Raw genomic sequence first — 26,506 nt, forward strand, 5'->3', positions numbered from 1 at the left:
CCACTCTAGGTTACACATGTTCCTGAAGAAACTCTCACCTGTTCACCCTCTAAAAGTCCAGACTGGTTTCCCAAATGCGTTAATGCCTCTCTTTATCCTCCTGATTCAGGATTTGCCTCCCTCTGTCCACTACTTCATCTTCCTCACTTCAGTCTTTCAAATGTGCTGCCCATCACTAACCCGTGCATTCTCCCATGCACATCCATAATCTCTTCTACCCTCAATTCAATGGCTCTTTCCCGTTTCGTTCTTCTTTGGGCCATTGGTACTCGTTTTTTGGTTCATTCCTTCTTTCTTCCTTGTGTATGTCCATCCCACCGCATACCCTTTATTAGTTTGTAAACCTGCTGCCTTTTCTCATTTAGCTCCAACATGACCCTCGGCCTTTATCTCCAAATAGATGAGCCACAGGTGAATAAGGGATGAAGAAATGGACAGGTTAAGTGAGAATCGGACAAGATTGTGGTGAAATACGAGGGGCAACAAGAGATAATGCTTAACAAAAGTAACTCCCCTGAAGGACATGAGGAGATTTTTCCTTCAAGTGGAAAAGACAAGAGAAAAGACAAATTTGATTTTATGAGGTTACCAAAGATGGAAATAGCAATGTAACCATATTGTGTTTGTTACATTATTATTTATGTGATAAAATAACAGATTGTAGTTTGAAGAATCCACAATCATCAAAATTGTGAGAATCACAAAGCAGAGAATGGAGGAGTGGAACCTCTTGTTGATTGACTTTTTGTAGGGCACACACATGAAAGTAAACTGATGTGCAAGTTTCCACTTTATCGTTATTGCATTATCAACAAATTATACCTCGTGTTTGCTTCACCATTAAGGTGGCTGGCTTAAGATCTGAGGGTCTTGAGTTGGAGCCCCTGTTGTTACGTGAAATAACACAAGGTGGGTTGGCAAAACAAGTACCAAATTACTGGAAACAAGGGGCACTGCATCACCGGCACAGCCATGCTCCCAGCCATGATGCAACCAACAGCCGTAGGCTGTGTATGAAATAATAATCATAAATTATCAACAAAAGTTTGAATCAGTGTTTCAACGTGTGGCGTTCTCAGTTTAAAATGTGTTGAATAAGATTGAATAATCTGTACAAACCTATGATTTTAATCGTACAAATAATTTTATTTGAGATTTCCTTTTAGTACATTGTGATGATTTGCTTTGTGACGTGTTCCGATGTGATGACATATGTTTGCAGTTTGTTGGACATGAAAATGGATTATTGGAAATGTTTAAAGGATTTATTGGGAAGCATTTTGAGATTATATTTTTTCCCTGTGATGTAAGGCTAATGGAGAAGTTTGTACATTTATCACATGCAGGATAAAGACATGAGTAGACACATGTGTGTACTTTTACATAACTAACAAGGACATTAGTAGACAATGGACAAACGTATATGGTGTAAGGAATTTGAAACTGGCTTCCCAACATGAAACATGACACACACACGTTAAATAAAGGATTTTAACCTGGGTTCCTCCCATCATATGAGACAAACACGTATGATATACGAGCAAAAGTACCCGTCACTTTGCTGACGGATTTAATTAAAAGATAGCATGTTGTACTTCACAAACATTCAACTCTATAATTTGTCCGAGTTCATCTTGCATCTTCTTGGAAGTCAACTAACATCACATTCATCAACCATCCCTGCTGCTTCTAATAAACTCAAACTTAAGACCAAAGAAGTAGCGGTACATTCAAAGTACACTGCCCACATGCCAAATAAATACATAACAAATCCTCCAGCGCGTGACATCGCGGGGGCGCCTTAGGCGCCCGGCGATGCCGCCTTGCAGCACATGGAGTTGGAATTGGGAGGGAGCTGTAAACAATAATTGATTGATTAATTGCATAATTAAAATAAGTAAATAATAATCGTAAATTAATTAATTTCTCAATCAATTACCAAATAGCAAACCGAAACCACCATCGTTTCATCCGAACCTGTAACTTTTGAAAATTAAGTAATTAATTCGAAAAATGAATAATTAATCAATTAATTGATAAATCAATAAATAAATAAATAACTTTTTTATAGCCAAATCACTTGGTCACTGTCATGTCCAAATATCTGCTTCCAAGCTCAAAATATGCCTGAGATATTGCCAGGATGAGAAATAAAATAAATAAGTAATTAATAAATCAATAATAACCAAGCAATTAATCAATTAATTGATTCATCAAAAAATAATAACATTTTTGCCAAAACATCTTCACTTTTGTCCCCAAATTTGAGCTTTCCAGCTCAAAGGATGGCTGAGATATCACTCGAACAAACAAACTCGCAAACAAATGAAAAATCAAGAAGTGATAATTTGGCGAAACGGAACGGCAGCAGAGAACATACCTCTGTCAGGCTGAATAGTTTACATTTTGTATTCCACTTGGGTTGTCGGCGACAAAACACTCTCTACCACCAAGTTTCTTGGTGAGGAGGGTGTATGATATGGACACCCAGCAGGATTAAAAACAAAACCTGTCAAAGGGCAGAGGAGCTCCTTGTGGGCCAACGGCCATCCATATCACGTGCCCAACTGTTGGGTTACATTTTATTAGGAGATTGATGGCAGGATTTGCACTCCGGCCACCGTAAAACACTTCATTCCGCAAAACATACCAAAAGCAAAAAGAAATCTGAAAACCCTCTCCATGGGAGTACCTCCTGTGCAGCTGCCCTTTGTAGAGCAGCTCACCGGATGACGGGATTGTGGCAAAGCCTTCGGGAGCCACAATCTTTGATGATAGGAGGGAAACCACGGAGTAACCTTACAGGGTCAGATTGCGGTAGTGCGTGTCAGGGTGGTGCTGAGGTAGTCCACCAGACAGTAGTCTCCTTGGGTTAACCTGAGGTGGTCCCTTTGGGTGGAGGCCTGGAATATCCTATCCCTGAGAGAGGATAATCACCGGTCTCTGTTATCATCTGAGATAAAGTGTTTGGACATGGGTATTGCAGCACTCTCTGAGGTTCGGAGACCGGATTGCAGCGAGATAATGGTGGGTGGTTACACCTACTATTGGTCTGGTCGCTCTGATGGTTACCATTCCCAAGGAGTTGCTGTAGCTGTGTCCAATAAGCTGACTCCAATGATAATTGAGGTAACACCGGTCAATGAGCGTATTATGAGACTTAGGATTCGTCATTCCTTGGGTGTCATTTCCATGGTCTCTGTATATGGCTCAGAGGGGTGTACTGGCCCCCACACTTTTCAGCACTGATGTGGACTGGATTCTGGGGAGGATGTCGGAAAGATCAAGCTGCAGTGCATTGTTTGGGAATGTTGAAATCTCTGACATTGAATTTGCAGATGATGCAGTCATCTTTGCGGAGACTGGATATCCTTTTGGGAGCCATCGAGGTGTTGAATGAGGAGTCGGAGCCGCTGGGATTACGGGCTTCCTGGGTTAAAACTAAGATCCAGGCTTTCAATGACATCTTCGCTGCTGCTATCTTGTCTGTACCTGTTTGTGGTGAGGACGTTGAGGTCACGGTGAGATTTACTTACCTTGTCAGTGATATCCATGTCTCTGCTGGCTGTGAGCCAGCTTGCTATTTACAGGATAGAGTATTTAGAAACCTGTGGGTTGCAATACCATTGGGGGTGTAAGTGGTAGGGAGGGAGAAAGGAGGGGGATGGGGGCAGTGTTGAGATTTCTGTGAATTGCCCTGCTAATTGGGGAGACAGAAGTGAAGTTGCGAGATGGCATCACCACACTTAGAGAGCCCTGGGGAAGTTGTCACTTCCTCCAAGTTCGCAGTGATATTCATGTCTCAGGTTATGAGCCAGAGGTCAATAGACGTCTGGTTCGGACCTGGGAAGCCAGGGATTCACTGGATCATGGGGTGTGGTGCTGTCGGTACCTGTGCAGGAGGATGAAAGTCTGAGTCTTCAGGTCCTTGGTGCTTCCGGTCTTGCTCTACGGATGTGAGACTTGGACTCTGACCATGGATCTCAGATGGAGATTTAATTCCTTTGGTACCAGGTCTCTTCGAAGAATCCTTGGCTATTGCTGATCGGACTTTGTGTCCAATGAGCAGTTGCTGAGAGAGACTTAAATGACATTTGTTACATGCATAGTCCATGAGCATCAGCTGTGACTGTATGGACATGTGGCTCGTTTTCCTGACGCTGATCTTGCTCACCAGATTCTCTCAGCAAGGGAGCCTCGTGAGTGGAGGAGGCCAATGGGTAGACCACATGCCTCGTGGTTGCAGCAGGTTGATCAGCATCTCAAAGAGATGGGGATGGACCAGGCATCTGCCTCGGAGATGGCCAGGTGGAGGCCCTTGGAGTACCAGCAGAAAGTGGATGCAGTAACACGCTACTCTGGCGCATGCTCCCATACCTGACCTGACCTGATCTGATAGGTCGGATCTGATTCCGGACCTTGACCAAAATCGAATCGGCTTGTTCTCATCACCTAGCCAACTCTTGCCCCCCCCCCCCGTTTTGTCACAAGTCATCCACAACTTTAAGATAACATGCTATAAATAGTTTTTTTGCCCCGTCTCTCAATGATGAAGAATCCCGGAAAAATTCTCGAATCTGGATCCAGATTCAGATCTTCACTAAAATCGAATCAATTAGTCCTTATCACACACCTAACCTGTCCAGCAAGTTTCATCCGAATCCATTGTCAACTTTATGAGATATCATGCATCTTTTTTTAGCTGCATCTCTCAATGGTGAAGAATGTTAAAAAAAAAAAAATTCTCATATCCAGATCTGGATTCTGATCTTCACCGAAATTGAATCAATTCGTTCTTATGGCACTCCGAACCTGTCCACCAAGTTTTGTGTGAATCCATCCAAAACCTTTTGAGATATTGTGCTATATACCGTTTTTGGCCCCATTTCTCAACGGTGAAGAATCACTTGAAAAATTCTCGAATCTGGATCCAGATGCAGATCTGCTTATAACAAACTCAAACTCAAGATCAACCAAGTAGCAGTACATTCAAAGTCCACCACCCCCATGCCAAATAAATACATAACAAATCCTCCAGTGCACGACATCGTGCAAAAGGCAATCTCAGTCCTTTTCACACACCTAACCTGACCACAAAGATTCATCCGAATTCGTCCACAACTTTTTGAGATATCATGCAATTTCGTTTTTCGTCACATCTCTCAATGGTGAAGAATCAGTATAAAATTAAATAACTCTCGTATCCAGATCTAGATTCGGATCTTCACTGAAATTGAATTAATTTTTCCTCGTGGCACTCCCAATCTGTCCACCAAGTTTCGTATAAATCCATCCACAACTTTTTGAGATAATGTGCTATATATCATTTTTGGCCCAATCTCTCAATGGTGAAGAATCACTAAAAAAAAATTCTCAGATCCTGGTCCGGATTCAGATCTTCACCAAAATTAAGAGTTGCTGTCTGTGGCCAGTACTTACACACACACAAAAAAATCAGAACGATTGCATGAAAACTGTAGTCAGATATCGTGTGACAGGCAGACATACAGACAGACAGATATACAGACAGATGAAAAATCACTCGTAGAGTGACAACTTGGTGAAATGGAACACATACTGTACCTCGGCCAAGCTGAATAGTCTACATTTTGTATCTCACCGATGGGCCGGATCTGAATCAGGACCTGAACCAAAATCAAATCAGCTTGTTATTGTTATGAAACCAACTCATCCACCAAGTTCTTCAACAACTTGCCTTTGCCTCATGGAATGCCAATCCAACTGAAAGCAATCTCAGTTCCTTCCAAAAGGCTCATAACAAGTGTTTGACTACCCTCAGGAGAGCCAGAAAACATCATCTTTCTCATCTCAAGTCTGAACTCTCAAACCTCTCTTTCCCCTCCAAATCCTGGTGGCATCTAGGTAAGTCTGTTTCTGGTGTATGTTTTGCCTCCAACCCCTCCCTTACTTCAGCTGACAGGAAAAAGACTGAATGCTTAAACTACGTGTTTGCTTCTAAATCCATCGCTTTCTGTCCCCACCTTACCCAGTCGCACCCAGGTGTTCCTGGACTCTGTGTTCTTTTCTGCTGACAAGGTGGAGAGTTTGCTGTCAACCCTCGACTCAGATTGTGCAATCGGTCCAGCCGGCATTAGCCCACATGTCCTAAAAACCTGCTCTGCTGCTCGTTCTCACCCTCTCTCTGTTCTATTCACCCTCTCATTTGCTGAAGGTCATCTGCCATCTGCTTGGAAATCAGCAAACATCACAGCTCTGCATAAAAAAGGTGCAAAAACAGATCTTTGCAATGACAGACCAATCAGCCTTCTACCAATCAACAGTGAGGTTATGGAAACCATCATCGCTTCAGACATCAAATCCTTCCTCTTCTCCAATGAACTGATTTCCGATCATCAATTTGGATTCAGACCAGGTCACTCTACCCTGGATATACTGTTTCTGCTCTCCCAACAATGGATGGAGATCCTCAAGGCCAAACATGAAATCAGAGCCATCTCCCAAGATATGTTGCCTGCTTTCGATACAGTCTGGCACCCTCCCCTGCACACCAAACTCTCTTCCTATGGTATCCAAGGACTTTCTCTCCTGTTACAGCCACCGTGTGGCCTTTAATGGAGTTCTGTCATCCCCTCTTTCTGTCCAGGCTGGAGTTCCTCAAGGCAGTGTTCTGGGCCCTGTTCTTTTTCTGGTTTTCATCAATGAGCTCTCCGACTCTCTGGAAAATCCTCTTTATCTCTTTGCTGATATGACTCCACCCTCTGCCATACCATCTGTCATCCCTCAGATCTGCAAGCAGCAGCCTCTTCACTCTCTGCAGATCTGGATAAAATCACAAGCTGGTACAATTCATGGAACATGTCTTTCAACATTTACAAATCTCACACTCTCCCTATGTCTCTCTGAAAGTACCATCTGGACCCCCCCCCCCAATCTACTTTCTCTACAATCCCCTTGAAGAAGCCCTTTTATTCAAGCTTCTGGGTCCCAATGTCTGCCATTATCTTTCCTGGAAAAGCCACATTTCCAAGCTGGCCTCCAAAGCCAGTCACCGAATGGTCATCCTCCATCGTGCAAAGTCCTTCGTTGGCATACCTGAGCTCCAGACCACATGTAAAGCTTTCGTCTGCAGCCTGATAGAGTACTGCTCTCCCCTCTGGGCTGGTGCTCCTGCCTGTCATCTTTTTCAGTTTCATGCTGTGGAAACCAAGGCATTTAGGATCATTGGTAGCTCCCGCAATGAGGCTGAGTCTTTGGGTCTGTCACTCTCTCACCAAGGCAGGTTGGTAGTCTTTCTGTCTTCTACCGTCTCCTCTCTGGCCTTGCCCCTCCTGCTCTGTCTGAGATATGTCTCCCCCCCCCTATATTTTTCCCCAGTGTGCTCAAGGTCCGCCAGCAACCCCCTTCTGGTAAAACTACCGAATCAAGAATCACTGCTCACCTTCAGTCTTTCATTCCTCTTTTTCCCCACCTTTGGAACAAATTCCCACAGTCTGTTCAATGCCACTCTTCCCTCCAGGTCTTCAAAACAGCTGTTCACCACCATCTATTATCTTCCCCAATCCAAAACCATGATCTTTTCTACCCCTGTTAAACCACTCCAAACCCACTTCCTTCCTCTTGCTTTCATTCCTGAAAGTCCTTGTCGTGTAAGCACCTGAAAGTTCCTGAAGCGTCCATCTTGTTTACCCCGTGTACCCTGCCCCATCCCTCTCCCTTCCTCAGATCTCCTCATGTCTCTTTTACCCACTGTTGTTTTTTTTCGTTCCCTCTCCCACCCCTCTTTTCTCCAGCTCCCCTTGCTGTGTGTTTCTGTGTGTTAGCTCTCATGTGAGCCTCGACAGTGGATATTAAAAAAATGTTTCAGCCGAATACGTCCACAACTTTTTGAGATATCATGCTGTATCATTTTAGCCACATCTCCCAATGGTGAAGAATCACTCAAAAAATTCTCAGATCCAGATCCGGATTCAGATTTTCACCAAAATTAAGCGTTGCTCTCCTTGGCATTCACAAACATACACAAAAAAATTCAGAATGATTGCTTGAAAACTGTGGCAAATCGTGTGACAAACAGACAAACGGACAGACAGACAGAAAGAGACAGGCAGACAGACAAACGCTACAGACCAACATACTTGGCAAAAAATATTTTTGCCAAGTAACAGAGAGGGGTGAAAACATAACCTCCTTCCACATTCGGTGGCAGAGGGAACAAAGACATGTTATGTGGGATTTGAGTTCCTTACATCATGAGTTCAGAAAGGAATACGAATCGGCCTGTCAGTAATATCATAAAACAAACATAACTAGAACGGGCACTCAGTAGAGCGCATACCTTTGCCAACGCTACATTTTGCCACCTCCCCCCACCCCCAAAAACCGTTGATTGTGAGGGTATTTAATCCCATACCACATTTGCCGTCTCATATGTGTTATGATGGCTTAAAAACATTAAATTCCCTGCTGTTTGACACTGATTCACATACATTGTACAATTTCTGTATGAACTCCCTGACCTTTTTGGGTGTCGGTGTCAAGTCAATCTGATGACAACTGGTCACATTATAAGAAATTATTTTCTGGCATTTTAGGGGCATTTAGCACACACGAGTTTCTGTTTTTCTAAATAAGCTATTTATTGTGAACAAACAAACATTCATTTTCAGAAAGTATGACATCTGAAAGTACTAATTCAGCTGTGTGTACTATATGTAGAGCGTATGACATTAGCGAGCTGCACGATAGGGGGTTGAAGTACTATCGATAAATAGAACTATAAGTTGTGAAATCGCCTCTCCTGGTGCCAAAGTCCCATTGGTTTGCATGGAGAGAACTATGTTTTTGCCTGCTAATCCGTTTTTATTACCTGCATCCTTACAACTGTAAAATGTGCATATCTTTTATTTTTTAATATCTTCAAATTGCACCAGCAACCGAAAGCATCATGGCACAAAAGAATGACACATTTGAAGCACACATCAGGTGATCGTGCATTTTTTAGAATGGTTTACATCAGCTGGTTGTGGTTGCGCAATCCAAAAGTAATATGTCAGCTGGCTCCTAATTTATAAAAGGAACATTTTTTATTTTGTGTGCGTACATGCCAATAAGGTATGCACATTTTGTAAGTTCAGTGACACCCCTCCCCCCCCCCCCCAATGCTTTAAACTCACCAATAAAGTCACTGTCAAATATTACACATCACAGGATAGGGAATTTAATTCTAAACATTTTGAATCTACTTACATGCAAATTGTATAGGAATTGACCGCGTTATGATTATAAACGTCGTTGACCCCCCTGACCTTTGACCCAAACCGCTAACAAAGGTAATGATGTCATTGTGTCATATCGTATATCACAAGATTGGCCATTGAATTCACACCATTTTGGCATTGGTTGCATGCAAATTGGATAAAAATCGACCGCACTATGGCAAAATGACGATTTTGACCTTTTCATGACCTCGACCTTGACCTTTGTACTCTTAATTTTGTAATTGGTATTAGAGTGTGGGGAACAGAACAGTCAACATTTTGGTGTTGGTTTCATGCAAATCGGATAAGAATTGACCGTGTTATGACTAAAACCGCACATTTTGCAATGTCGTGACCCCCCCTGACCTTTGACTCCCAACCGCTAATAAGGGTTATTCCGTCATTGTGTCATGTCACATATCACAAGATGGGGCATTGAATTCTGAACATTTTGGCATTAGTTGCATGCAAATTGGATACAAATTGACCGCGCTATGGTAAAAAAACGATTTTGACCTTTTCATGACCTTGACCTTTGACCCGATCGCTCCCAAAATCTAATCAAATGGTCCTCGGATAATAACCAATCATCCCACCAAATTTGATGCGATTCAGTTCAATACTTTTGGAGTTATGCGAATAACAAACAAACAAACAAACACACATATTCACAAATAAATAAATAAATACACAGCGATCAAAACATAACCTTCGCAACAAAGTTTGCGAAGGTAACAAACCAACATTTACACAATATAGTAATTTTCCACCTTTTGTTTTGTTACTATTTGTTGCGTTCAGGTGTCATAATGCTCGGTGCATATTAGAAGAGAAAGCACTGCACATGTGTATTCAGAATCTCATCTTAATTGGACAATTTTGTTGCAAATACAAAGTAAAAATGAAGACCTTGATATAGCTCTGTAGTGTTGGTCTTTGTGACTGCATGCGAAATTTGAATCATGATGTAGTCCTGGTTTACAACAAGCCTTCATACAGATATTCAAAGCAAAGGATTCTGGGACTTTGCATCGCAGAATTCAGCCATTTTGTAATTTTATTATAGCTTTGTTACATTTACAGATAGCATCAAAAATGTCGACAGTCCTTCTTTGGAATAGGATCCAGCCCTGGACAAAATTTCAGGTTCATACGAATAAACGTTCTCAAATTACGGCAGTGGCAGACACATTTGTGACGAACATCATGCATTCAGACAAGTGACCAATATACGAGACTTGCGTTGAGAATGAAAGGGATCAAGGGCAGGCTGAGGAATCGTGACGACCAGGAGACTGAATTCATCATGGCTCATTGCTTTTCATGAATTAACTTTGTATTTGCACAGATAGCGAAATAGCACTCTCCAATTAGGCAAAAGTGACAATCTGTGCACTAACCAAGACTGTCTGCAAGGTAGTAGAGTTCAGCCAAGTTTTAATTGGGTTGTGCCAAATCTGTTATTCTTTGAACGAATGACAATTTGCTACTTCTTTAACGGCCCCGATTATTTCCACATTTTTACAGGTTGGCCTGGGAATGTTTTTGGCCCATGTTTTCCAGGAAAAGGCAAGCCAAACTTTACACTTGACTGAAGGCGATTTTGGCAGGAATTTGTAATTTGTGCAGTGTTTGCAATACCTCGAATACTTTTCATGAAAGACACCATGTTATCATCTACCAACTAATGCTCGCAGATGGGACACCCGATTTAACATCCATTTGAGGGATGGAGCCACTTTGTGAGATGCAACAACTGTTCTGAGAAGCACCAATTGGACAGTTTACTCATTTACAGTGCCTTCAGAAAGTATTCACATCCCGTGACTTTTGCACATTTTGTTGTGTTTCAGCCTGAATTTAAAGTGGATTAAATGTTATTTTATTTTTGTCACTGATCGACACAAAATACCCCATAATGACAAAGTGAAAACGTATTTTCAAAAAGTTTTTTACAAATTAATTAAAAATGAAAAGCTGAAAAGTCTTGCTTCAATAAGTATTCAACCCCCTGAATCAATATTTCGTAGAAGCGCCTTTGGCAGCGATTGCAGCTTCGAGCGTTCGAGGGTATCTCTATATCAGCTTTGTACATCTGAATTTGGGAATTTTCTCCTATTCTTCCTTGAAGATTTGCTCAAGCTCTGTTAAGTTGGATGGGGAGTGTCGATGAACAGCAGTCTTCAAGTCTTTCCACAGATTTTCAATGGGATTCAAGTCTGGGCTTTGGCTGGGCTGCTCAAGGACTTTCATGTTCTTGTTCTGAAGCCATTTTAGTGGGGCTTTGGCTGCATGCTTGGGGTCATTAGACTGTTGGAACGTAAATCTTTGCCGTAGTCAAAGGTTTTTTTCACTCTGAAGCAGGTTCACCTCAAGGATTTGCTTGTATTTGGCTCCATTCATTGTTTCCTCTATCCTTACAAATCCCCCAGTCCCTGCCGTTGAAAAGCATCCCCATAGCATGATGCTGCCACCACCATGCTTCAAGGTAGGGATGGTGTTCGATGGGTGATGAGCTGTGCTAGGTTTCTGCCAGATGTAGCGCTTTGCATTCAGGCTGAAGAGTTCAATTTTCATCTCAACAGTCCACAGAATATTTTGCCTCATGCTCTCAGTCTTTTAGATGCCTTTTTGCAAACTCCAGGCGTGCTGTTATGTGCCTTTTTCTCAGGAGTGGCTTCCGTCTGGCCTCTCTCCTATAAAGCCTCGATTTTTGAAGTGCTGCAGAGAATGCTGTCCTTCCAGAAGGTTCTCCCATCTCAGCCAAGGAACTCTGGAGTTCTGTCAGAATGGTCATTGGGTGTTTGGTTTCCTCCCTGATCAAGGTCCTTCTTGCCCGGTTGCTCAGTTTGGTCAGACGGCCTGTCCTAGGAAGAATATGGGTTGTTCCATATTCTTTCCATTTCCTAATGATGGAACTCACTGTGCTCTTGTGAACTTTCAACACTCTAGAAATTGTTTTATACCATTCCCCTAATCTATGCCTCCTCATAATTGTATCTTGGAGTTTGACGAACATTTCCTTGGACTTCATGGTCGAGTTTCTGCTCTGACATGCACTGTCAACTGTGTGACCTTAAATAGAAAGGTGTGTTTCTTGCTATTTCATGTTCAATCAATTTAAATGGCCACAGGTGGAGTCCAATCAAGTTGTAGAGACATCTCAAGGATGAGCAAATGAAATTGGATGCACCTGAGCTCAATTTGGAGTGTCATAGCAAAGGGGTGAAATACTTATTAATGCAAGACATTTCAGCTTTTCATTTTAAATGAATTTGTAAAGATCTCCAAAAAAAAAAAATTCCACTTTGGCATTTTGGGAAATTTTGTGTAGATGTGACAAAAATCTCAATTTAATCCATTTTATATTCAGGCTGCAACACTACAAAATGTGAAAAAGTCAAGGGCTGTGAATACTTTCTGAAGGTGCTGCAGTGACAATATCTGATGACAATACCGTTGGGTGAGGAGTGACACCCAGACAAGACAGCTGAAAGGTAAATGCACTACTTCGGCACCATTCTGTCGGAATTTGATCTAATGATCATATAATCTTTAAAAATTGATCATTAGACATAACTACTTCATTGGGAGTATTTCTTGCAAGATTGTTTACATATTGCAGATAGATAGATAATTCGAGATTGGTAGCTTGAAAGGGAAATTGATAGGTACATAGACTGTTTCATACAAACAAGGTAGATAATTAATAGATAGAAACATGGAGCATCCAAATCAAATGTGATTGGCAGTTTAAAAATGAAGGTAGGAATGGATTCCAAAGAATATCCATAGCTGCATTAATCCATTGTGTTGGTGGGATCTACAATTGGCGCACACATGTAAATAAATAACTACTTCAATTACATCAATGTACTTGCATAATCGAGGAAACTTAACCAAAGTTTTAGCGTTCCAAGTGTCTTACAAGCACTGCAAGGGGTAAACAAGGGATTTTGGAGATTTTCCGAAAATTATATTGAACAATCAAGATGAAGCCATTCAAAGAATGTCAAATGTATTTAATGGTTTTCATGTAATTGCGTGAAGATGACGTATTTTTCTGACTATTTCAATAAATGTTAATGGTATTGATATAGAAGAGAAAAATAATTACACGAATGGAGCCATTTTGAGATTTAACACAAAAACTTCAGTTTACACCTTGGTCTCCATGATTTCTGTTGGCAATGTATGTGTCCATGGGACAGCTGTTAGGATCGAGGTATCTCCTCTAGGTTTGAAATTTGACCCAACCGTAAACTGCCATTTGGGTGGTCCACATGTAAGGTATAAACGTGCATGAGGCATAAATGTGTGCATCGTTCATCGGAAGGACGATAAGTTGGAGGAAGTGACCGTCAGCACATCCCATGGTATCTTTTGCTAAGAGTATGCAAATTATCGCCGATACCGTGAACAAATTACAAATTCCTGCCAAAATCATCTTCGGTCAGTCGTCTGGCTTGACCAGCGAGTTCGTGAAAGACTTGGGTAAAGGCGTTCCTGGCCGACCCCAAAAGAAGGTGGGAATAATTTAATTGGGACCATTAAATAAGTTGAAGTAGTTATGTGTGTGACCATATTGAAGGCCTAGAAATGAAGAAGGTGATTGTATAGATCTAAGAAGAAATACGCAAGCTGATGGGAGTAAGACAAAAGGAATGAGCACAGAAGAGTTCATATTGCATATCTACATTGGACAATGTAGAAAGTGAAAGTCAAAGGATGAACTTGATAGTTCTGTGGTGAAGGTTGCTTCTGCATTGTTTGTATACAGTTAAGACTTGTGGAAGAGCTAAAACACTGAATGGATCAGGATGCAACAGGACAAAAGGAACAGGAGAGAGAGAGAGAGAGAGAGAGAGAGAGAGAGAGAGAGAGAGAGAGAGAGAGAGAGAGAGGAGAGGAGAGAGAGGAGAGAGAGGAGAGAGAGGAGAGAGAGGAGAGAGAGGAGAGAGAGGAGAGAGAGGAGAGAGAGGAGAGAGAGGAGAGAGAGACCAACAGTGGAGTTTCGTGCCAAGATAGAAGGAGATTTAGACAATTAATGGGTGTTGGGAGGAATGAGGAGCAGGAAAGGATGTATGGGGTGGATAAGATGGAGATATAAGGAAATTCTTAAGGAAGGAAAAACTTGAAATTTGGGAGGAGCGATTGGGGTGGGTTGGGTTGGGTTAACGGGTGTAGAGAAGGTCATGGTTTTGGATCGAGTGTGATCTGAGATGGTGGTGAACAGCGGTCTTGAAGGCTTGGAAGGAAGAATCATGAGATTGAAGGTAATGTGGAAGTTCATTCCACAGAGAAAAAAAAGAGAAACGAATGAGTGGAGATGACCAGTGAATTTGTATTTTGGGAGTTTCACGAGGAGAGATTAATGGTGGATAATGCATGCCCTGCAAGAACATGGTAAACCAAATGCTCCAGAGAATTACCGTCTAAGTGCAGATGAGATTGTGATGTAAACTTTAAATTGACTGGAGTTTTTAATTATAGGAAGAAACAGACAGTCATGGGACTTGGAGAGTTTATTGGAATTAAACCATGAAGAGATGGAGCCAATTTTAGACAAACGAGTCAGAGCTACTAAATATGCAGTGAGTTGGCAATCCGTCAAAAAATACTAAATGTTTTGTCTTTTTTTTTTTAAGGAGAGATGTGCAATACATAAGCAGCCCATACCTACGTGGGCCGTTCAAAAATTCAACGAACGAAGTACGGTACTCGCAATCGCCCGACCAAAAGGGGTATATTGATGGAAATATATCGATAAAATTTTTACTTCTTTTGTAAGGGCCCCAATTATTCCCACCTTCTTTTTGGGATTGGCAGGGGAAAGTTTAAGACCCAGGACTTTCACAAACTGGCTGGCCAGGCCTGACGTTAGACTAAAGGTGGCTGGAGTTTGTAATTTATTTGTTCAGGGTGTTGGCGATAACTCGTGCACAATGATGATAACGTACACCATGTCAAACACCAAAGCGACAACTTATAAGCTGATTACAACCCAGGCTGGACACCTCAAAGGTTGCATAAACGTACAAGACATCCAGGCAGAATATTTTACATGCACGTGGAAAAAAAGTTAAGCATACTTACAAAATAGTGCTCTTTGCAAAACAAATATTGAAACAAACTCCAATTTCGTTTCAAACATCAATAAAAGAACCCTCCGTGCACTGGCTGTATTTTCCACTCATCACTAAACCAAGCACACCCAGCACGTACAGCATGGTGGGAGTATCAAATTGAAAAATATAGCTTTACTTGGTTCAGGTTTGGAGAAGGGAAAGATATCATTGCACACTTCAAGTTATTCAATACCCTTCACAAATGCAATACCACCCTACCTTGAAAATGGTACTGTTGGAAAGCTAATAATCGATTTATTGGAAGAAGAATTCAAAGTTGTAAAACGTGGTGACCGTTTAATCAAAAATATGCCTTTTAGCAGGACTTGGAGTTTAATGCAGAGGGTCCAACGGTACCATTTTTATGATTATACGGCAGCGGGAACCCTTTAGAATAAAGTCTGATGGACACGAAAGGAGCACACAAAATTATATGAAGTGATATTTCTCGAAGCAATCGAAAAATATATAAAAGTACGTGGAAGGAGCACATAAACATCTGCAACAGTTGTTTTTCCCCAATTACGCAAAGATTGGTCTTCCTGGAGGCGAAGAGATGGGTCTTATATGCGACTATTATGATAAAGCATTGTCATGACAGATGTCTTCATTTTCTGATGAAACAAAACAAACACTATCTCAGAATTTATCCCGTCATTTGTCGAGCATGCATACTTTACTAATGGTTTTATTTTTTATTAAATACTAGGTGAATGCACCCGGCGCTGCCCGGGCTCTTTTTAAATGAATTTAATCTTCTATACATATGTCTGACGCGAGAACAGTATCAGTTCCCTATTGGGCCATGGCAGTCATAGGCTAAGGGGGTTGGTGAGGGGGGAACACACCCCCTTCCCCCCCCACCCCATCCGAGGGGCCTTGCCACATAGCCTATAACCTTCCCAGGGCCCATCCCGACATTTTTTGTTTCAGTGGTTAGCTCCTATCTTTCACCTTTCAGGAGATTAGCACGTGCAGACAAACAAACAAACAGACAAACAAAAACTTAAAATCATATGTTAGATATATTGTACATTATATGGCGTTGGCCCCATGTCATTCGGCTGAACTTGAAAAATTAACGTTACGAAATCAGGTGATGACGTCATAATTCAGAAACCGGAAGTCGTAAGTACAATTATGTTACATCGGGACACTCCCGGGTACATGTTCTGTCAGCATGTGAAGTTTGGTGAGGATCAGTCCAGTACTTTTCGCGTGCATAGGTCACAGAGAAACACACAGACACACTTTCAACTTTATATAGATTAGGGTTTCTGAATCATTTCCTTAGCTATTGTTATGATCCAGGAAAGCATAGCCCATGCTCAACTTTTTGCATGTACATGCAGTTTATTGTGATGGACGCAGTCACCTTAACGGGCAACGTGAGACCACCAGATGATAAACTCCAAAGACGACGAGAAGAGGCGAAACTGCACATGTGCAGATAATCCACCACAAATGCGGTTATGTTTTAAATTAAATGCTTGGATGTTTTGGCTTAGCGGGGAGATTTGATGAGCGGGGGAGCGGGAGTAGGACGAGACTGTAGCTCAAAATGCACCACAACCCATTTTAAAGGAAGTGCTATGAAACAAAAACAACATGACAGACGGCACGCTTAACTGGTAGCAATTTCAAGAAGCACGGCCTTGGACCCCTTTCCCAGTCCAGTCTCGGCATTGGCTGTCCATTGCTGCAGGGCTCTGGCAAAGCTTTTCTGTGTGCAACTCTACCGATTGGTATCCAGGCTGTCTTTGCTGTGCCGATGGTCGTGCACTCGCTCTCTGGGGCATCTCGACTGTGTGGCTGGATTGTCTCGGCTGAGGAGCCCGCTCTCTAGAGGTCCCAGGCTGTGAGTCACTGATCACTATGTGTCTTCTCTCTAGGGGTCCTGGGCTGTGAATGACAAATGGCTGGGTGTCCTCTCTCTGGGTGTCCAAGGCTGTGAGTGATGCGAGGAGCTAGCGTTGCTGCCTGAAATGGGCAGCCCTTTTGCCCCCTGCTGCGCAGGTCTTGCGCATGCACTCCTGCGTGGAATATAGCACAGGTGGCTACGCCATATTTGGAAAACCCGTGTTCGAGGCTCAACAAAGCACATGTGTGCCCTCCATGTTGAGGTGTGAGAAAAAGACAACAGGGTGATTTAAGATACACATGGATGGGAGATGGGGAAAAGAGACCATGGGACCAGCAAATAACTCGGTCAGGAACTGTATGCTCAATGGCTGGGTGGCGGCAATATTCTAACACCCAAAACTCCCATCCGCGTGCATCTCTCGGTGACAGTAAAACTTGCTGCAAGGCAAATGAAACATTGTCAAGATAACTTCCACCACTTTCGACATATATTTAATCTTCCGTCTTTCTCCTTCATATCTGTCACATGCATTTGAAACCCTGGGATATTAATCAAGTTGGAAATTGAATGGATGCATTCCAACTTACATTTCATTCTCCAAAATGATGTCTAACCCCAATCCTAAATGGGTTTAAGGACCCACAATGAGGCTGCTCACAATAACCCTTGTCGAAATTTAGTTGACGAGTTTAGAAGGAGGCCGAGGGTGACAGGGAATATAATTAGACATCCGATTCTGATTGCTGCTAATTGGGGTTTACAAACACTTATTTTAACACTCCTTAAGATACAACTACTGAATAATTAAATGTTAAGTCACAAACTTTATATTGCCTAGCAGCACATTAGAGTGTGAAGAATACTGTTGCGGTTCTCAGAACCACATACATCCAACATATAGTGGTCCCAAGACAGTTATTCCATTATTATACATGTAGATAGTCCCTTCCCTTTTGTCTAGCGGGACAACGGGGGCGTGCGTTGCGAGGATCTCATAGCTAGGTTTGCTTACATCATTCCTTATTCATTTCATTTCTGACTTCATTCCTACTCTTCTTTTCTGATTATTCCTGAGGTAAATCTGAGCCACATGTGCCATTCACTGTGAAATGGGTCCTCAGCAAAGGCCAAGTAGGCACTACGCTGGACACCCCTCCGAAGAAAACACAGCCTGCCAAATGTACACGAAGCAGTAATTTCCACCCAATGGACAGGAAACGCACCCAGCACGACACCCATGCTGCACGGAACGCGTACCGAGGCCAATGGTAGAGAAACGGCAGCCACGCCATGATGGGCGGGATGCGAGTGTGCAAGGTACAAGTGGTGCGTTCCTTTCAGCCCATTTCTGGACTGGCTGTTTCAGCATTCTTTTTTTCCCTCCATTTCTCCATCTGACACATATCTATATCCTTTTCATTCCAAACCTCCATATAATAATATAACCGATTGTTCCCCCTCAATTTCTGACACATATCGGTGTTGGCCCTGCGCACACAATAGCAGAGTGGGGCAAACGCGAGCGCTAGCCATGTGCGTAATGGTGGATCCACGCGCCTTGCATGGAACGTGCTCGAAGGCAGACCCGTGCGCCGCTCGCGACACTTTGTTATCATATAGAGCAAGGCACGAATGTACCACTCGCGACACATTTGTTATCGTACAGAGCAGGGCACGAATGTACCACTCGCGACACTTTGTTATCATATAGAGCAAGGCACGAATGTACCACTCGCGACACATTTGTTATCGTACAGAGCAGGGCACGAATGGACATATCTTCCTGTCTGTGCATGGGTTCGCCATTACATCGTACCTTCGGTCATCACTGGCAGCCATGGATGTTTCCCATGGACGGCGAGTCTTCTCATCTCTATGGCCAGTGAATCTGTGATCAGGCAGAGGCATATTGTACAGTGCAGGTCGTGTGGCGCATCACGGAGCAGGCACATTGACCAGCGCTGGTCGGGGGCACCCGAGCAGGCATGCGGGACCGACGCTGCCCTCGGACGGTCATCAGTGCATTGCCCGGGGTTTTTTGTAAGGCAATTCATGATGTGGAGTTCAGTGTGGGCGATTCATATCATGTCGTGGGGTCGGAGCAGGGAAGTTTTGCGGCTTGGAGTCGTCTTGCCGGAAATGGAATGTTGCGGTTTCCGGCCATCACGGCCGGGCCACGCAGGGGGTCAGGGCCAATCAGAGTGCCCGATTCGGGTGACGACACAGCGCTTCAGGGTGGCCCCCCACAACGCACCGCGGGGCCTATAAAGGCCCGAGCGGAGCCTTCAATCTATCTGCCCTGCCTCACCTCCCGCTCAAGCTGGACTTCACCTCCTCCTTTTGTCATCGCCTCGACTCCGCCTCCTGTCGGCATCGCCTGGACCCCATGCCAGCTGTCAGGGGGGTACCACACCACGGAGCATTCCCCTCAAATGTATTGGTGGTGCGTTCAGGCAATCAATTATACAAAGGTACCGAGAAACCGTAGCCTCAACTCCTCTCCTGTCTTGCTGCAATATCTCTTCTTCATGGGGTTTTCTGTGTCTGTGTGTGTGCGTGTGTGTGTCCTGGCGTCTGTCCACATAAGTAAGACTCCAGATGATTATTATTGTTATTATTATTCTGCGTTGAGTGTGCTCTGTGTCTGCTTTTGTAAGTTACTTGTAAATTGCCGCACCACACCTTTCTTCCCTATCTCTGCTTGCACACCCCAATAAATCTATTGATCGTACTACATACTTTTCCTCACCTGCTTGTTAATAAATTATTATTAACCTCCGCCATCGAAGATGGACGGAGGTTACTGTTTTCACCCCTGTCTGTTTGTTTGTTTGTTTGTGAACAGGATTATGGAAAAACTCCTCAACAGATTTCGACGAAACTTGGTGGGGGGTTAGGTATGGTCCAAGCATCATGCCATTAGATTTTGGACTTGGTGCAAAGTCCAACATGGCCGCTATGGCGGCCATTTTCAAAAAATATTTGAATTTTTGTTTTTGCATTTCTACATGTTTTAAGTGATTTCCACCCCCCCCCCAAAAAAAAAAAATTGAGAGAAAAAAAAACAAAATTTTGCAACTTTTTTTTCAAAAAAATTTAGATTTTTTTTTCTTTTTTGACATTTCTACATGCACGTTTATCTAGTTCAAAAATGTATTGTGCCTGATATGTTCTCGTAGGTATGTGCTCTACCGAGTGCCCTTCTAGTTAGAAATGTTTCCAGCTCATTTTTGTCTTTTCTTTCATTGATCCAGCATGGTTCAGATCTGAGTTTAGCCGGGACTTTATTCCCAACAATCCGTTCCTTTAAGCCGGTACGTCATTGGCAGTGCCGCTCAGCTGCATCCGGTCCAGTAGAGTGATCCAGTTCGGACAAGGCGTACCGAGGGCATCCCCAGTAATTCAATCACATGGTTATTTTTAGGTTGAATGATGAGTTTGAATTGAACCGGATTAACTATACGGAGCACTCTAAATCACGTGGTTGAGTTATTGGCGTCCACGGTCGGTTAAGCGACCCACCACGTCACGGAATTATCAGTGTGCGATGGCCTCTAATTCCGAGAAGTCTGGTGGGAGCCGAGATAGCTTCCCCTCCCCCACCCCCACCCCTCCCCCCAGTGGTCTTCTCACCCAACCCCCGGCCCGCAACAATACTTTTTATCAACAACTTTTGTCATCTATCCATTAAAAATGACTACCTGTAAACTGCACAACTAAGAGCTCATTCTAATCACTCATTCTTGATTTACTTGAGCTATTTAGCTGGTTGCAGAATGCAAACACAATCCACTTCATCAAATATAGATATATAACTTTGGAGTATATTTGGCTATTGTGTCTCATTCGTAAAAGTTGTTTAATCCCCCTCCGAAATGCAATGCCAACCTGCCTTGAAATGTTGCAGGAGTGAATATATAAAGTTAAAGAAAATTGGTCTCAGGGATTGTTGCATAACATATCACTTGATTGATAAATCAGCTCATTAGCATACAAAGGAGCATATACCATCATGAGATACAAGAATTGCACACAATAAAATCAGAATCACATGAGGGTGCTTTAAATTGGGGTTGGAGTTTCGTATCTAAGGTCGTATGTACAAGGGACTCAAAAGGTTAATTTGTCCCCAACCATGACTGCCATAGCTGAAAATATGACTTGTATTACAAATGGCATCAAAGCAATTGCACACCACTGAGATTTGGGAATAATGTGCAATACTGGTGGCTTAGAGGCTCCTTCGAAAAAGGACAAACATCTGTGCAAAGTTTTGCTGGTGCAAGGACATTCGTTCATTGTTGGGAAAACTTTTGATTTCACCTCGTACGGTACAAAAACCATACCCTCATTACTTTCAAAGATACAGGTTTGCTCATAAACTTGCACCGTTGGATTGGAACCTTTAATAGGCCTTCAGTGTGGAGCTATTTTGATGTGTGCAGTACATCATGTTTAACGGCCGTGTGCGTCAAAAACCTTTTGCCCTGAAGGTGCTCTATTTGAACCAAATTTTCTTGACAACAATTCGTCACCGAAATGTGACCCCAATTGTGCGTAAATTTAAACAGGGTTGATGTTTTCCTTAACCACACATTTCACAGGATGAGAGGTCCCCACGTCACCCCAGCCCCACCCTAACTTTGTTACCTTGTGCTCCATCATCTTGATTCACAGCATGTTGGGTATTGGTGAGCTGTTAGGATGGCCTAGAGGTACGCACACACACCCCTCAGGTGTACAGCCAGCGTTTGAATCCTGACCCAGTTATAAGCTGTCATCTCAGTGTTTCGCAGGTATTGTGCCGTCCCTCGGCTGGACGTTAAATGGGCGTCCCCTCTGCCAGCATTCATGGGTGGACGTTGTGGATCCTGTGGTGTCCTTTGTGAAGAGAAGACGAGCTATCGCTGGCACCATGAACAAATTACTAATTCTTGCCCTAACCAGCAGAGGATGGGCATTGCATTAGCGGCCCAGATTTTTTCCCAGCAGCTTTGTGCTGCATCCGAAGGAAGAAGAAGATGGGTGTTGGTCACCCACACAGTAAAGACAAATCTTTATCTTCCTGCTACTAAGCACCACAAGACCCATACCACAACACTCCACCTGCTCCTATCTTGGGCTCGATGTTGTGCTTCTTAAGTAGTAATTCCAGCTTCCATTAGAACCTTCTTAGAGAGTAATGTATGAACACGAACATTGGTAAAGGTAATAACAGTTATATTCTTGTGTATTTGCAGATGCAGCTTCATCATTTGTAATCTAATAAACGGATGTCACAAAATGGAGTAGTTCCTATTTATGATAAAGCTGAGCATTGAACATCACCACTGAGACAACCAACCCCCAGGATTCCCACCGTAAACTGCCCTATCACTGATTGCAAGTACAACACCCCCGATGTTGAAGCAGTCCTGGCTGCGGCGCTCATCACGACTCATGCCACAACTCACATAGCTGCCAATGTCAACGTCGTTACAGCTAAAGTTGAGCAGGTGAAACATCCCACGATCTCATCCGCTGGGACAAGTGAGGAATGGGCCTATTTCCAATCACGATGGTCCGACTATGCAGATGCAACCAAAGTGACAGGCAAAGACAAGGTCATCCAACTGCTGGAATGTTGTGATGAACAATTAAGAAAAGACTTGACTCGCAATGCTGGCGGCACACTAACGAACAACTCAGAGGACGATGTCCTTAAGGCTATCAAGCGACTTGCAGTGAGAGAAGAGAATATCATGGTTGCTCGCGCTACACTCATGATATGCACCAGGACCACGACGAACCCGTCAGATCATTTGGGGCACGTCTCTGTGGTCAAGCAGGTGTATGTCAACTCATCATTCAATGCCCTCACTGCAATCAAGATGTGAATTACACAGAACCAGCCCACTGTGACTCTGTAACCCGTGGGTTCATTGACCAGGACATTCAACTCAACCTAATGGCCGACCGTAACCAGAACATGAAACTCGAAGAAATCTATCAGTTTGTCGAAGCTAAAGAATCTGGCAAACGCTCAGCCTCACGCCTCTTCCAGTCACAATCACATGGGATGGATGCCGCCAGCAGCTCCTACCGACGTCGCAAGAATGAGACACTAAGAAGCTACCATGACAATGATCGCAAAACAACAGACAAGTCAGAGCAGTGCTACTACTGCGGAAAGAAAGGACACGGGCACCGATCCCTCACCAAGTTCAGAAAGAAGGAGTGTCCCGCCTATGGTCATACATGCGTGCATTGTGGGAAGACCAATCACTTCGATCATGTGTGCAAAAACAAGAACAAATCAACCACCAAGGCCAATGCTAACGAATCAGAAGGTGCCGTGTTTGATTCCTTGTGCACAGTCGCAACTAATGCATTCCCCAAATCTATGAGCCTGGACCACCACCTGTACAACCATCTGTCTGACACCTGGATCCGGAAATCATCAAAGCCCCAACCATTCGTTAAACTGATGATCGGAGCGTTCCAGGTTGATTACAAGCACCTAGGATACAATCCCTACACCAAGACCAAGTCCAAATGCATAACTTGTATGGCGGATACTGGTTGTCAAAGCTGTTTGGCTGGCATGAAAGCTATCTCCGGCCCTGGCTTCAAGACCGAAGACCTAATCCCAGTCATAATGAGAATGCACGCTGCCAACAAGGGGATCAAAATCATCGGTGCCATCATTCTCAGGATATCAGGCCAAGACAAAGATGGCAGCAACCTGGAGATTCGACAGATTACCAACGTCACTGACAGTTCAGACAAGTTCTTCCTCAGTCGAGATGCATGTATCAGTCTGGGCATGATCACCGACACCTTCCCTAGAGTTGGTGAGATAGACAGAGACACAGTCCACGCCACCTCAGATGTACTAGACCCACTACCCAGAAATGACAATGGACTTGCATCTGAATGTGACTGTCCTCCTCGGGAGAAGCCACCACCAATGCCCACAAAGTTGCCTTTCCCAGCCACGTCAGCGAACCGTGAGAGACTTCATCAATTCCTCCTGGATCACTACAGATCAAGCACTTTTAATACCTGTGAGCATCAACCCTCCCAATGATGGATGGACCACCACTACATCTCATGATCAACGCAGATGCTACACCCGTGGCCCACCACACACCAGTACCAGTCCCCATCCACTGGCAGGATGAAGTCAAAGTTGGATTGGATCGCGACGTTAGGCTAAGTGTTCTCAAACCTGTCCCAATCGGAGAGCCAGTTACGTGGTGCCACCATATGGTTGTGTGTGCTAAGAAAAACGGCAAACCTCATCGTACCGTAGACACGCAACCTCTGAACTGCCACGCTACATGTGAAACCCATCACACACAATCACCCTTCCTCCAAGCACGGTCTGGACCCTCAGGAACACTGAAGACAGTATTTTATGCATGGAATGGATATCACAGCATTCCACTGGAAGAAGGTGACAGACACCTCACGACCTTCATCACACCCTGGGGCAGGTACCGCTACCGTACCGCTCCACAGGGGTATATCGCCTCTGGCGATGGATACTCAAGGCGTTTTGATGAGATAGCCTCTGACTTTCCAAACAAAACAAAGTGCAGAGATGACACTCTACTATGGGTTGACAGCCTAGAAGAAAGTTTCTTCCAGGCTTGTAAGTGGCTGAATATCTGTGGACGAAACGGCATCACCCTCAACCCAGAGAAGTTCGCATTTGGCCAGGAGACTGTGGAGTTCGCTGGATTCCAGATCACACAGGATAGCGTTCGGCCCTGCAAACGATTCCTACAGGCTATCATGGAATTCCCTCTGCCCAGAAACATCACGGATATCCGCTCATGGTTTGGGCTGGTAAATCAAGTTTCAGATGCATTCAGTATGACAGAGCGCATGCTACCTTTTTGAGCCTTTCTTAAGCCTGGCACCACATTTGCCTGGGACGACCGCCAGAACGAACTGTTTCATGAATCTAAGAAGGTCATTGTCAATGAGATTGAGTTTGGCGTACAGATATTCGACAAGTCTAGACCAACATGCCTCGCCACAGATTGGTCGAAAGTCGGTGTCGGATTCTGGCTCTTCCAGAAACATTGCTCATGTCAATCAACCATCCTGTTCTGCTGTCCCACAGGATGGAAGATCACACTTGTCGGAAGTCGTTTCACACACTCAGCAGAATCTCGTTATGCCCCTATTGAAGGGGAAGCCTTAGCTGCGGCTGATGCATTGGACAAAGCTTGCTATTTTGTCCTGGGATGGAAGGATCTCACTATTGCGGTCGACCATAAACCGCTTCTCAAGCTCTTTGGTGACAGATCACTCGATGAAATCCCAAACAACCGACTCTGGAACCTCAAAGAAAAAACACTTCGCTACATGTTTAACATGATCCATGTCCCTGGTGTAATATAAAGAACAGAGCGGTGGACACCATTTCCCGCCACCCTACAGGCGACGACAATCCCGAGAAGATGCACCTGACAGATGACATATCATCCATTGCATCTACGCCCCAGAGTGACAACACCATTCCTCACCCTACAGTACGGCAAGACTTCCTTGCTGGTATACGTTGCATCGAGACATCAAACACTGATTCATCCTCATCGCACACCGCTGCAGTTTCATCCCTCAAAACACTCGAGACCATCACCTGGAACAAGGTTCGATTGGCTACTAGTAGTGATGAGAATATGAACAGGTTGGTGAACATCATCGAATCAGGCATGCCGATCTCTCGTCAAGATATCCCATCGACACTCCAAGAATACCACCAATACCGGGATCACCTACATACCATGGATGGAGTAATCACCGACAAGAATCGCATTGTCATCCCACCGTCCCTCCGACAGGACTGCCTGGAAGCTCTTCATGCTGCACATCAAAGCGTATCATCCATGATTGCTAGAGCTGAATTGTCTGTGTTCTGGCCTGGAATCACCCCTGCAATCAAATACGTCAGGAACAATTGCAACCACTGCAACCGCATGGCTCCCTCACAACCCAGTGCACCACCCATGAACCAGATCCTTCCAGACTACCCGTCGAAATGCATATGCGCCAATTACTTTCAATAGAAGGGCTTTCATTACTTGCTCATCGTCGATAGATACTCCAATTGGCCTGTCGTTGAGAGGGCATCGGGAGGTTCGTCTGGCTTGGTGGATTCCCTGCGTCGCTGCTTCGTCACCTATGGCATACCTGATGAACTCTCTTCCGACGGTGGCCCTGAATTCATCGCTGGCAATACTTGCCAATTCCTACTGAACTGGGGAGTCCACCACCGCCTA

At 43.9% G+C, this 26,506-nt stretch overlaps 2 protein-coding genes across 2 annotated transcripts in view; one reads left to right on the forward strand and one right to left on the reverse strand.

The window, feature by feature from the left end:
* LOC147018433 (caM kinase-like vesicle-associated protein) overlaps window positions 1-26,506 on the reverse strand; it is a 179,226-nt gene that overhangs the window by 138,187 nt on the left and 14,533 nt on the right. The window lies entirely within an intron of this gene.
* On the forward strand, window positions 373-25,120 carry LOC147018436 (uncharacterized). The gene is given in 5 exon segments (XM_085899889.1): window positions 373-411; window positions 17,384-17,490; window positions 22,582-22,988; window positions 22,991-24,289; window positions 24,292-25,120. Coding segments are annotated over 5 exon segments (2,679 nt in total). The 3' UTR covers window positions 25,119-25,120.

Source organism: Eptatretus burgeri, chromosome 10 (assembly GCF_056783735.1).
Source record: "Eptatretus burgeri isolate ZD-2024b chromosome 10, Ebu_testis_v1, whole genome shotgun sequence".
In the NCBI taxonomy this organism is placed as follows: Eukaryota; Metazoa; Chordata; class Myxini; order Myxiniformes; family Myxinidae; genus Eptatretus; species Eptatretus burgeri.